Source organism: Bos mutus, chromosome 6 (assembly GCF_027580195.1).
Source record: "Bos mutus isolate GX-2022 chromosome 6, NWIPB_WYAK_1.1, whole genome shotgun sequence".
NCBI classification, from domain to species: domain Eukaryota; kingdom Metazoa; phylum Chordata; class Mammalia; order Artiodactyla; family Bovidae; genus Bos; species Bos mutus.
In genome coordinates, this window is record NC_091622.1 from 18,953,873 (window position 1) to 18,967,374 (window position 13,502).

The 13,502-nt window shown below is 35.4% G+C and overlaps 1 protein-coding gene across 4 annotated transcripts in view; it reads left to right on the plus strand.

Moving 5' to 3' along the window:
- Positions 1 to 13,502, plus strand: part of TBCK (TBC1 domain containing kinase) — a 209,617-nt gene that overhangs the window by 79,631 nt on the left and 116,484 nt on the right. For all 4 annotated transcript variants that reach the window (XM_070372045.1, XM_005887304.3, XM_070372046.1 and 1 more), the window contains 5 exons: positions 1,576 to 1,638; positions 3,599 to 3,725; positions 4,877 to 4,927; positions 6,840 to 6,923; positions 9,428 to 9,513. In XM_070372045.1, the coding sequence (XP_070228146.1) occupies positions 1,576 to 1,638; positions 3,599 to 3,725; positions 4,877 to 4,927; positions 6,840 to 6,923; positions 9,428 to 9,513 (411 nt within the window). The remainder of the gene's footprint in view (positions 1 to 1,575; positions 1,639 to 3,598; positions 3,726 to 4,876; positions 4,928 to 6,839; positions 6,924 to 9,427; positions 9,514 to 13,502) is intronic.

Here is a 13,502-nt window from a genome sequence, read left to right on the forward strand (position 1 = left end):
TTACGTGAAAAGAATAGAGGAATAGACTAGATAGAGTAGAAAAATATAATTGAAAGGTTTTTTTATCCTTATATTGTATTTAATGAACTCAAATTATCTTGATTATTAATTTTAAAATCAGGATATTTTAAGAATATATATGCATCATTTGTAAGTCTATAGTCCTGCATATAAAGTATGTTCCTCTAGAAATAAGTTTGTCTATTTATAGGTAGTTCTGTCTAAGTTTGGAGAAGTCTTCCATTCTAATTTGAACCTTGTCAGAAATCATTAACATAATTTAGTGCCTTTTGACACATCTGTCTTATCAGAAGCACACTGCTAAGAGAAGTAGCAACTTTATCTTGTACAATACCTTATCTGTGGCAGTGAGGAAAGGAAAGGTGTCACAAAATTATTAGGGTGACTTGCAGTGCTAACAGAGAACAGCAGTCATAATAATGAGCCAAATACTACCAGATTGTTCCCTTTTCTGTCAATTTCCTTGACATCTTACCTTCATCTGTTCTATTATAGATATCATATTATGGCTGTCCATCACCTATTTTTTGTGTGTGAATTTTCTCAAATATTTTTAATCCTTTTCACTCTCTGTTGAAAGATTTCCTTTCTTCATTTTTGATTCCTTTGGTGAGAATTTTTGAACATTTTTGAGTTTGGTTGCTTCTTTTATAAGAATGTCTAATGTTCTATACCATATATCAGTAGTTAGAATTGTAATACTTTAAGCATATAAAATAACTTTAAGGATATAATGTAGCTTTAAGCATATAATGTTCAAAAGTTCAAAAGGACTCCAAGGTCTAAATCTTTCATTAAATAGATGTGCCAGAGAAGTTGATGCAGAACATAATGTCAGAATTTGAACCCCAAATTCCTGGCTCTTTCTCTACCATTAACATTTACCAGACCAATAAGAATTGTTCCGTGCTTAGTCCTATAGAACATGACCAAAATTTTAAGTGCTTTATTCAATTGTTCTTTCTTTAATGGTATAAAAAGGTAAATGGTTCCTCTAGTCTCTTAATTATTTTATAACTACATGATATTCCACTCTGATTCATCCCAAACTTCTGCTTCCTTGTACTGAACTACCACTCCTGAAAACAGTTTCATTTTATTTTTGCTTTCATTACCAACTTTTAGCAGGAATATTTCTTGTGGGATGAACCCCACCAACCTTCCCCTGAATTAAAAAAAAAAATTTTCTCCTTGAAGTTTACTATGCATGAGATACAGTGAATAAAGAACAGGAAAGCTGCATTTTGTGTCATTGTGGAGGCTGGGAGATTGGCTAAGCATATTCATTAGCCATGTGACTCATTCAACATGTATGTCTTACAGTATGTATGATTCAAATGTCTGCCTCAGCAAAATAGTAAATTGTTTCAGACTTTTATCACAAACTATCAAAATGTAGAAAAGTTTTCTAAGGATATACTTTGAGCTTGAGTGTGCCTGTCCATAATTGAGTGTGCTTTCAAAGACAGATGTTTTTAAGTAAATTTTGCCTAAATTTATAATTTATTAAGGATATGAAGAAGTAATTTATCTTCTCTTTTTTTTTTTTTGCAGGGGGCTATTCATGCCAAGTATGATGCAATTGATAAAGACACTCCAATTCCTACAGATAGACAGGTATGATATAGATTTTCTTAAACAACCTAGATAAGTTTGCCAAATCTTTCAATTTTAGAGAAGCATGAGGAATTTTCTTCCTTTCATCATGAATACTCAGCAGCCATGATATGCATATGATATTAGAGAAGTATAAGTCTTACCTCCGTCCATAGTTCATCAGGCACTCTATCAGATCTACTCCCTTAAATCTATTTCTCACTTCCACTGTATAATCATAAGGGATTTGATTTAGTTCATACCTGAATGGTATAGTGGTTTTCCCCACTTTCTTCAATTTCTGTCTGAATTTGGCAATAAGGAGTTCATGATCTGAGTAAAGTAATGCTCAAAATTCTCCAAGCCAGGCTTCAGCAATACATGAACCATGAACTTCCAGATATTCAAGCTGGTTTTAGAAAAGGCAGAGGAACCAGAGATCAAATTGCCAACATCCGCTGGATCATCAAAAAAGCAAGAGAGTTCCAGAAAAACATCTATTTCTGCTTTATTGACTATGCCAAAGCCTTTGACTGTGTGCATCACAATAAACTGTGGAAAATTCTGAAAGAGATGGAAATACCAGACTACCCAACCTGCCTCTTGAGAAACCTATGTGCAGGTCAGGAAGCAACAGTTAGAACTGGACATGGAACAACAGACTGGCTCCAAATAGGGAAAGGAATACATCAAGGCTGTATATTGTCACCCTGCTTATTTAACTTCTGTGCAGAGTACATCATGAGAAACGCTGGGCTGGAAGAAGCACAAGCTGGAATCAAGATTGCCGGGAGAAATCTCAGTAACCTCAGATATGCAGGTGACACCACCCTTATGGCAGAAAGTGAAGAGGAACTCAAAAGCCCCTTGATGAAAGTGAAAGAGGAGAGTGAAAAGTTGGCTTAAAGCTCAACATTGAGAAAACGAAGATCATGGCATCTGGTCCCATTACTTCATGGCAAATAGATGGGGAAACAATGGAAACAGTGACAGACTTTATTTTTGGGGGCTCCAAGATCACTGCAGATGGTGATTGCAACCATGAAATTAAAAGATGCTTACTCCTTGGAAGGAAAGTTATGACCAACCTAGATAGCATATTCAAAAGCAGAGACATTACTTTGCCAACAAAGGTCCATCTAGTCAAGGCTATGGTTTTTCCAGTGGTCATGTATGGATGTGAAAGTTGGACTGTGAAGAAGGCTGAGCACCGAAGAACTGATGCTTTTGAACTATGGTGTTGGAGAAGACTCTTGAGAGTCCCTTGGACTGCATGGAGATCCAACCAGTCCATTCTGAAGGAGATCAGTCCTGGGTATTCATTGGAGGGAATGATGCTAAAGCTGAAGCTCCAATACTTTGGCCACCTCATGCGAAGAGTTGACTCACTGGAAAAGACTCTGATGCTGGGAAGGATTGGGGGCAGGAGAAGAAGGGGACAACAGAGGATGAGATGGCTGGATGGCATCACCGACTTGGTGGACATGAGTTTGAGTAAACTCTGGGAGTTGGTGATAGACAGGGAGGCCTGGCGTGCTGCGATTCATGGAGTCACAAAGAGTCGGACACGACTGAGCGACTGAACTGAACTGAAGTCTTACCTTTCTCAGATATAGTCTAAAAACTCATTAGTGAGTCAGAACTTTTCCTTTAAGGAGTTTAAGCCAAGTAAGTTTTCCTAGTATGTACCTTTTTTGTCTGAAGAATTTGTGCTTTATTTAGACCAGATTTAAAGTAAGATTTTTTGAAAACTAAATTAATACATACTTTTTCAAAAGAAATGATCTCCTTTTCTTATTTAAGTATACTTAAAACTTTTTAGTGTTCCTGAAGGATTAGTATAAAGTTCAAACACTTCAAAACACCAGGAGTATATAGGTGGCCTATTCTTGAATTCATAATACAATTTCTCCTCCTTCTCTTGGGATTTATTGGTCATCTGTCTGTTATAGTTCTACCATATTGTTTTGCTGTTTTACAGATTGAAGTGGATATTCCTCGTTGTCATCAGTATGATGAGCTGTTATCCTCACCAGAAGGTCATGCAAAATTTCGGCGTGTCTTAAAAGCCTGGGTTGTGTCCCATCCTGATCTTGTGTATTGGCAAGGTAACTTTTTCCCCCAATTACTAAGACTTTTTGAAGTGTTAGGAATGTTGCATGACGATAATTTTTAAAATCAAAACAAACTATCAAATTATCTTTGGCTTTAAGAAAAGTCAATACTAAGCTATGCTCCATTTTTTGAGATGTTTATATGAGAACTTTTTTTTAAAACTTTGTCTAAATGTCTAGTGAATATCATTTAAATGCATGACATTTAATGAAACAACTTGTCATCATGTTGATTAGCAAAGTATAAAGAATATTTTATACTAGTGTAGTGTTTGTGAATACATTTTTAATCCTTGATGCAAATAATAAAATAATTCTGTACTGTAAATAATTTGGGGATAGTTTATATTCTTGACATTTAATGATTTACAGCTTTTGCTTAACAGATTAGGGTATTATGAGGTTATTAGGAATTGGGGAATATATAAATCACCCTGAAGTTCTCATTTTTTTTCTTTTTAAAAAATATCTATAATGCCCTATCTCCTTGATTTTTACCTTTTCTCATTATTCTTTTTGCTGTCATTGATAAATTCATGAGTGAGAAATCCATTCCACCTAGTGCTATTTTTTAATTTGTCATTATGAATAGTAATCTTTGTATTTCAATTCTGTGTCTATTTCTGGCCAAACATGAAAATAAAGCTATTTTTTTTTCTAGCTCTATTCATTTTAGAGTTCCATGTCTCCCTAACAGTTACAGATACAATAAAAGAAATATCATGTATTTATATTTTACTTTACAATTTTTTAAATAATTTTTTTTCATCTAATGAACATGTAAGAAGAGAAACATGTAAGAAAAATTTTCATCTCTTTGACAAGGAAACCTCTTTGGAGTTAACTGATTGCCAAGATCACACAGACAGAGACTGTATTCAACCCTTCTATCATTTGTACATTTTTCTGTTACTGTATTTCTCTCTTCAACTTATAATAACTATTGATAATAATGGTTGATTTATATTGGATATTTACTATATGCTAATTACCATCTGCTACTCCTCACAATAATCCATAACATATTTCTGGATCAAATGTATAATACTGAATCTATATGAAAGTAATGCAGAGATCTGAATAAGGTATGTATCTACAATTCTGCTGGATTATGTTTAATTTTTTCCTCAATCTCTCTCCATCAGGTCTTGACTCACTTTGTGCTCCATTTCTATATTTAAATTTCAATAATGAAGGTAAGCCTATTTATCATTTAAATAATTATTGTGTTTATTGTTCTAAAATATTTTATTCAAACATGAAAGCTTGCTCTCTTCCTAGTAGAGCCTGTAAATTTCTGTGAAATAACCTGTTGTGACTCATTTTAGAGGATGTGAAGAATTATTTTATTTCTGGGAGTTTTTAGCGGTAACTAGAGATTTAGAGCAGAGAAGGCAATGGCACCTCACTCCAGCACTCTTACCTGGAAAATCCCATGGACGGAGGAGCCTGGTAGGCTGCAGTCCATGGGGTCATGAAGAGTCGGACATGACTGAGCAACTTCACTTTTCACTTTCATGCATTGGAGAAGGAAATGGCAACCCACTCCAGTGTTCTTGCCTGGAGAATCCCAGGGACGAGGGAGCCTGGTGGGCTGCCATCTATGGGGTCGCACAGAGTCAGACACGACTGAAGTGACAGCAACAGCAGCAGAGATTTAGAGAGAACCTGATGGATTATTCTAAATGCATTCATCTACTTTGGTGACCATTTTTATGAAACTTTGGAGAAAATTCTTTCCTCCAAAGAAGACTGTTTTAGAGATTAGTTTTCATTTATATATACTTTGTAAATGATTTGTAAGGAAAACAGTATTGATCTCGCATCCTCCAGAGTCTTTTATTTCAACTACTACTTCCTTTTTTTTAAACCATTACTTCCTTAATGAAGACTTTTCTTACCCTCTTGCAACTTGTATTTCCAGAAATTTATCTTCTGTATGTTTCATATCACAGTTACTTATATACTAATATAAATATATAGTGAAGGACAGGGAAGCCTGGCATGCTTCATTCCATGGTGTCACAAGGAGTTGGACACAAGTTGGCAACTGGACAACAATATACTAATACAGTAACCCTTCTTTTGGTTAGTGGATTTTTTTTTAATGACAAGGGTTTTTGTTTTTTCTGTCCCCTGATATAATTCCATTTTTATAGTAGGTATTTAGATAAATATGTAAATATTTATTATGAATATCCTGTAGCATGAATCCTTAGAAACCTTAATCTCAGAATCTCCATCTCTTCAAATTCTGTTTCATATCAGAATGCATAGATTCCTGGAATCGAGTTCTGGTCAGACAGGACTGAGCGACTTCACTTTCACTGTTCACTTTCATGCATTGGAGAAGGAAATGGCAACCCACTCCAGTGTTCTTGCCTTGAGAATCCCAGGGACAGGGGAGCCTGGTGGGCCGCTGTCTATGGGGTCGCACAGAGTCGGACACAACTGAAGACTTAGCAGCAGCAGTAGCAGCAGCAGCATAATCCCAGAGAACTAAAATTTCACTATTTGAATGCTTTTTAAAAATGCCTGTTCTCTAGTATTACTTTTTAATCTAGACAAGAAGCCTGGCTGTGTTTAGTTAAGCATAGTTCATTATGATACATATTGATTTAAGAATGGCATCTGTATTTGATCTATATTTGAAAGATCAATTACTACTAGTGTTTTTAAATCCAATGTTCTCAGACTCTTTGCATCAGTAAAAATCATGGACATTGAAGTTTATGTAGCACAATAATGATTATTATGTTTAGGGATTTTAAAATGCATAAAGTTCTGATAATAAAGATTTTTATTCTTGTAGGATAACAATTTCTGCAGCATATATATTTTTTTGTTTGTTTGTTTTTTTGGTCGTGGTTGTTTTTTCTTTTTGCTGCTGCTATAGTAGTTTGAAATTGAAAAGTTACTGGAGTGGTTATCTCTTGTTGTGCACAATATTTTCTGTAGGGTTTTTCCCCATATAATTTTGTGCTTCCGTCAGTTATTAAGTAATTCTTGTTTTAAAATGGGTACAAGGAATGTGTGCTGAGTGAGTGAATGACTGCTGATCTTTTACCTCATTAACTAATTTGTTATATTTGCCATACTCATTTTTAGCTCTGGCTTATGCCTGTATGTCTGCTTTTATCCCCAAATACCTGTACAACTTCTTCTTGAAAGACAACTCACATGTAATACAAGGTAAGGAAATGTTTCTTTGCCTTTTTATAGGGAAAGTTATTATGTCAAAAGTGATCAATACTAGTTAAATTTATGGTTTTCACCCAACAAAATATGGTGACAGTTTATCACTAAAACACATGAAGAAATAATTAAGTTTAATCGTTTTCCAAATCCACAAAAAATTATGGTGTTTTCTAATAATTGTTTAATATCTAATCTGAGTTTGGTTCAAATTCAGGTGTGCCAGTTTAAGAAAATAAAAGTCCAACTGTTTGTCTCTGTTACAATTAACATTGATTACAAAAAGCTTTGCCATGGAGCAAGCCTACTAGGAATTAATAAAAATGTAGTGTGACCAATAATAACAAAATTTTCAAAGTATGTAATAAAAAAGCTATGCTGTAGGAGAGGAATAAGAATTTTAATATGATCTTATCAGAAGGGAGAAAGAGTATTCATTTTATATCTCATTGCAAAAATTTTTGGAAATACAAAGTTTCGTTAAAACAGAAAATTTATATGAGACATGATTGTGTGGAAAAGAACACCATTAAACCTCACTTGAAATTTGAGTGGAAATTTCATAAATATCTTGATTTTTTTTTTTTTTTAATGACATTTACCCCAGATGGTACAGTGTTAAAGAATCTGTCTGCCATTGCAGGGATATCAGGAGACATGGATTCAGTCCTTAGGTCAGGAAGATCCCATGGAGTAGGAAATGGCAATCTACTACAGTATTCTTGCCTGGAAAATTCCATGGACAAAGGAGCCTTGCAGGCTGCAGTTCGTGGGGTCACAAAGATTCAGATGCAACTGAGTGACTGAACACACACACGCACACCTACATAGGTCACCTATCAGAAAATACTATTTTGGGAGATATTTTATCTCTTGATGGGAATTTTCATTATTAGAAACCAAAATTAGAGTGTTTTATGAACATTTAAAAGATTCAGTAGTAAATCCATGGAATCTGTTGTTTTAATTTTATTACTAGTTTGTTTTTCAGTAGCTTCTCTTAAATTCTCTTAGGTTGGTTTACAGATCAAAAGACATATGCATTTCAATTTGTTTCGTTTGTCCTAAGCAACCATTCAATGCATTTTTGAAATAACTTGAAATTTGACATAGTGCTGATATGACAGTGCTGGTATCATCAGTTCTGCCACATCTTTTCCTTTAAAGAAATGTTTCTGTATGTAACAAGCATACTGTATCTCATTCTAAAGCCTATCCTGAGCAACCAAAACTTATGCCAGCCTTATAGCGTATATTTACATATATGAAATAATATATGGTATATAATAATATGCAAAATAATTACCTATTTTTGTGTGTATTATATATACATGTTTGTGTGTGTGTGTGTTTATTTGTTTTTTTTTTTTTGGACATGTACTTGAGCAAACTCCAGGAGATGGTGAGGGACAGGGAAGCCTAGCGTGCTGTAGTTCATGGGGTCACGAAGAGTTGGACACAACTTGGCGACTGAACAACAGCAACATATGTGCAGTTATAATACATACATAAATCCAACCATCAGTGTTTGGCAGAACACAAGGAAAATGTTTTCATGATGGATTAGGTTTCTTCAGTAGATTCTTAATTAGCCATGTAATTCACCATAGTAGTTATCTTCTGTCAGGCTCAAATAAGAAAGACATTTAATAAACTGGAGCATAGCTGTGGAGAATTGCTTGAGGTGTGACTTTCTGGTTTAAAATAGAGTGTGCGTGCATGCTTAGTCGCTTCTGTCGTGTCCAACTCTCTGAGACCATATGGTCCATGGCCTGACAGGCTCCTCTGTCCATGGGATTCTCCAGGAAAAAATACTAGAGTGGGTTGTCATTCTTTCCCCATTTTATTAATAAAAGTTAATGATCATATGCTTTCATCAACATAAGTTGAATGCATATGATTGTTGATGTAGCATACCTCTGGCTTCTAGGTAAATTGGGACGATAAACATACCATCCCTAACTGGAAAGAGAAAAAATGAAGTTAAAAGTTAAATCCAGAAGTTCCCCTTTGGGATCTGTCCTGGATCTTCACTTTACTGCAACAAATTTCTATATCTGTATATGTAAATAAATTTGAGGTGTAATTATTCTATATGTGACAGTGTTATTCCTTATTTAAGTATCTGTTTACATTTTCTGAAAAAATGATAAATGTGAAACAGGTTTAATATCACTAGAGAAAATAATTTGTTGAATTTAATAGGGAAAAAGTCATTCATCATTTGAATAATTTGTGATTCAGGAAATGAACTGACCGTTCTAAAGGTAGAAAATAAGTTGTGACATAGCTTTTAACAAAAAGCTTTTCTTGTTTAATAATTAGCCATAAGTGATTGAAGTAGTAACAAAACAGAAAATTATTTAATAAAGTGTGTTTTCTTCGTGGAGAAACTAAATCTAATTCAAAGTGTAAATAAAACTAATTTATGTGGATTTAATGTCTTTATTTGATGTACTATGTAAAAACAATGATTGTTTTAAACTTTATTGTCATTTCAGAGTATCTGACTGTGTTCTCTCAGATGATTGCATTTCATGATCCAGAGCTAAGCAATCATCTCAATGAGATTGGATTTATTCCAGATGTAAGTACTTGGTGCATTAATAAGAAATGATGTAAAAAAAAAAAAAAGCAGAAATTGGCAACACAACAGAATAAAACTGTTTTTAAAGTTCTGTTGTCATAAGAAGTCCATCTATCTAAAGTTTCTGCTATTAACTATAGACTTTTATTATAAAGTTTATATGGTTACGTTCCATGTCTTCACTTAGTAAAGGGAAGTATCTTGTTTTTCTTGATACTATCAAATTAATTTGAAAAACCTGTTAGTGGAGTGTTGTATTGTGCTGTCAGCAGTTTTCACTTGGATTTTATGATATTCAGGCTTGTTTTTGAAGAAGTAGGAAATTGGAACTTAGTTACTTCTTAGGTATTAATAGCTGCTTCTGTGTTTTGCTTGAGATATTACTTGGAAGCTTTGCCAGATTTGGGCTTACTTCATTAGCTTCTCAGGTTCCTTATCAAACCAAAAGTCAGAGCTGACTCTTGGTAGTCAGAGTGTAGCTTAGCCTGTTACTCACATGTAGCTTGTGGCATGGAGTCAAACCTCTTTTAAAAGACAGAGTACAATGTCATAGGTTTTTGTAAAACTAAAAAAAAATTCTTTTTGAGTTAGAAATCTCATTTTTTCATCTTAACCTTCTTTGTTTCCTGATCATACTGAAATGGGGAACTGAGTTCTGTTCACAGAGTCGAAGAATACCTTTCCTTTTAAGGCTTATATCCACAAAACAGTATGTTTATGGTAAGATTAGGAGTGAAAATGTTAACACTGAAAATTCAGTTAAAGTGTTAACACTTAAACAGTATAAATACTTGCAGGGTGATTTGAAGTTTAAAACTACTTTCATAAACATTTCATTTGATACTCAAGTCAAATATGTAAGGTGTATGAAGCAAGTAATTTCATCATTGAATAGATAAGAAATTTAATGTTTGAGAAGGTAATAAAACTAAATCTCAGGACATAAAATTTTAACATATCATTGACAACTCTCTGTCTGGTTCATCTTTCAGGGGGAGAACAAAGACAAAACATATGTGTACTAATTCTAGTTCACTGCTCTGTGTGTTGTGCTGTAACTCTGTGGTGTGATCATCAGGCATAAAGTAACCATCCTTAATATCCAGTGGAATTTGCTTCTAGGCCTGTGGAGAAATACCTTTTAGTGGAGTACATGGCTTATTCAATGAGGGCTCCAAAGTATATACACATATTATAAAACAAACAAAATAAGATCAAACCCTACAATTATGTATGGAGATGAAAAATTATTTAAAAATTAACCAGTATAGATATATATTATCATATTAAGTATTTATTTTTATATACCTCTGCCTTTCTTGCTTCACATTATAAATGTGATATATATTACATATAGACAGTTCAGTTCAGTTCAGTTCAGTTGCTCAGTTGTGTCCAACTCTTTGCGACCCCATGAATCGCAGCACACCAGGCCTCCCTGTCCATCACCATCTCCCCAAGTTCACTCAAACTCACGTCCATCATGTTGGTGATGCCATCCAGCCATCTCATTCTCTGTCGTCCCCTTCAGCTCCTGCCCCCAATCCCTCCCAGCATCAGAGTCTTTTCCAATGAGTCAACTCTTCGCATGAGGTGGCCAAAGTATTGGAGTTTCAGCTTTAGCATCATTCCTTCCAAAGAACACCCAGGGCTGATCTCCTTTAGAATGGACTGGTTGGATCTCCTTGCAGTCCAAGGGACTCTCAAGAGTCTCCAAAACCACAGTTCAAAAGCATCAATTCTTTGGTGCTCAGCTTTCTTCACAGTCCAACTCTCGCATCCATACATGACCACTGGAAAAACCATAGCAATACTAGATTAAATCTTATGGCTGGAATTGAAGAAATTACAGAGGAACTGATTGCCTAATTAGTAGTGGTGTTAGATTTCTGAGGGAAAAATACTAAGCTGTAGACGTAAAAAAAAGGATTTCTTTTCAAAATATTCCCTTGAAAGCACCACTGACCACTTGTGATGAAAACAGAAACCTATATTAATTTAGTTATACAGGTGGCACTAGAGGTAAAGAATCCACCTGCCAGTGCAAGAGAGGTAAGAGACATCGGTTTGATCCCTGGATTGGGAAGATCCCCTGGAGGAGGGAGTGGTCTGGGAAATCCCATGGACAGAGGAGCCTGGCGAGCTACAGCCCATGCGACCACAAAGAGTTGGACACAACTGAGCAATATACAAAAATATGTATGAAATTATAAAGAGAGTCTGATAAAATCCTTAGATATATTCTTGAACATAGGTAGAATTTAAAAATCACATATGGAAAAATAGTTTATCTTAGTTAATCAGAATAATTAAACTCTGAAGAATGTGGTATATGAGAAGAGGCAAGCAAAAAACAGTATTATTAAAAAAATAATAATTTAAACATAATTTAACTGCTTACTGTGCACCAATTACTGCTCTGACCCTTTAGCATGCATCTAATCTTCACAAGTTTGAAATCTAATTAAACAATGACTGTTAAATATTTATGCATAATATCGATTTGGGAAAGGCTAATAGCATGGCAGAAATAAAAGTCTAGATAATAACATGAAAGGTAAGAGTCATTGGGATTTCAACTTAAAACCTTTCTAATGATTTTGCATCATGTGAGGGGAAATTTAATGTGCTCTTTATAATATAGACATCAAGTCAGGGATCCTTTCACATCTTGGATTTGATTTTACCCTACTTAAATCTAATAAATGAACCTCTTACTGTTTCATGGATACTGGTAGAAAATCCAAGACTCCTTTGTCAGTGATAAAGGGCTTTCTCATTCACAGCACAGCTAGCAGTGTGAGCATTGGCATATTTCTTTTTATTTCCCTGGGGCTTCCCTGGTGGCTCAGTGGTAAAAAATCTGCCTACAATGCAGGAGCCTCTAGAGACTTCTGTGGGTTCCATCCCTAGGTCTGGAAGATCCCCTGGAGGAGGGCATGGCAACCCATTCTTGCCTGGAGAATCCCATGGACAGAGGAGCCTGGTGGGCTAAAATTCCATAGCCTTGCAGAGCTGGACAGGATTGAAACAACTTAGCACACAAGCATCCACTTGATTTCCCTTGTTGCCAAGTCCCATAGAGATAACCCAGAAGATCCAGATGCTTCCTCCAGATGCTGTGGATTGCACTACAGAGGGGAATCTTTATTACTAATTATTTAATAATTCAGTAATTTTTATCAGTTCAGTTCAGTTTAGTCACTCAGTTGTGGCCAACTCTTTGCGACCCCCATGGACTGTAGCATGCTAGGCTTCCCTGACCAACTCCTGGAGCTTGCTCAGACTCATGTCAATTGCATCAGTGATGCCATCCAACCATCTCATCCTCTGTCATCCCCTTCTCCTCCTGCCTTCAGTCTTTCCCAGCATCAGGGTCTTTTCCAATGAGTCAGTTCTTCGCATCAGGTGGCCAAAGTTTTGGAGCTTCAGCAGCAGTCCTTCCAATGAATATTTAGGACTGATTTCCTTCAGGATTGACTGACTTGATCTCCTTGCAGTCCAAGGGACTCTCAAGAGTCTTCTCCAACACCACAGTTCAAAAGCATTAATTCTTTGGTGCTCAGCTTTCTGCATTGTCCAACTCTCACATCCATACATAACTACTGCAAAAACCATAGCTTTGACTAGATGGACCTTTATTGGCAAAGTAATGTCTCTGCTTTCTAATAATGCTGTCTAGATTTGTTATAGCTTTTCTTCCAAGGAGCAAGCGTCTTTTAATTTCATGGCTGCAGTCACCATCTGCAGTGATTTTGGAGCCTAAGAAAATAAAGTCTGTCCCTGTTTCCATTGTTTCCCCATCTATTTGCCATGAAGTGATGCAACCAGATGCCATGATCTTTGTTTTTTGAATGTTGAGTTTTAGGCCAGTTTTTTCAATCTTCTCATTTACTTTCATCAAGAGGCTCTTTAGTTCCTCTTCTCTTTCTGCTATGAGTGCTGTCATCTGCATATCTGAGGTTATTGATATTTCTCTCAGCAATCTT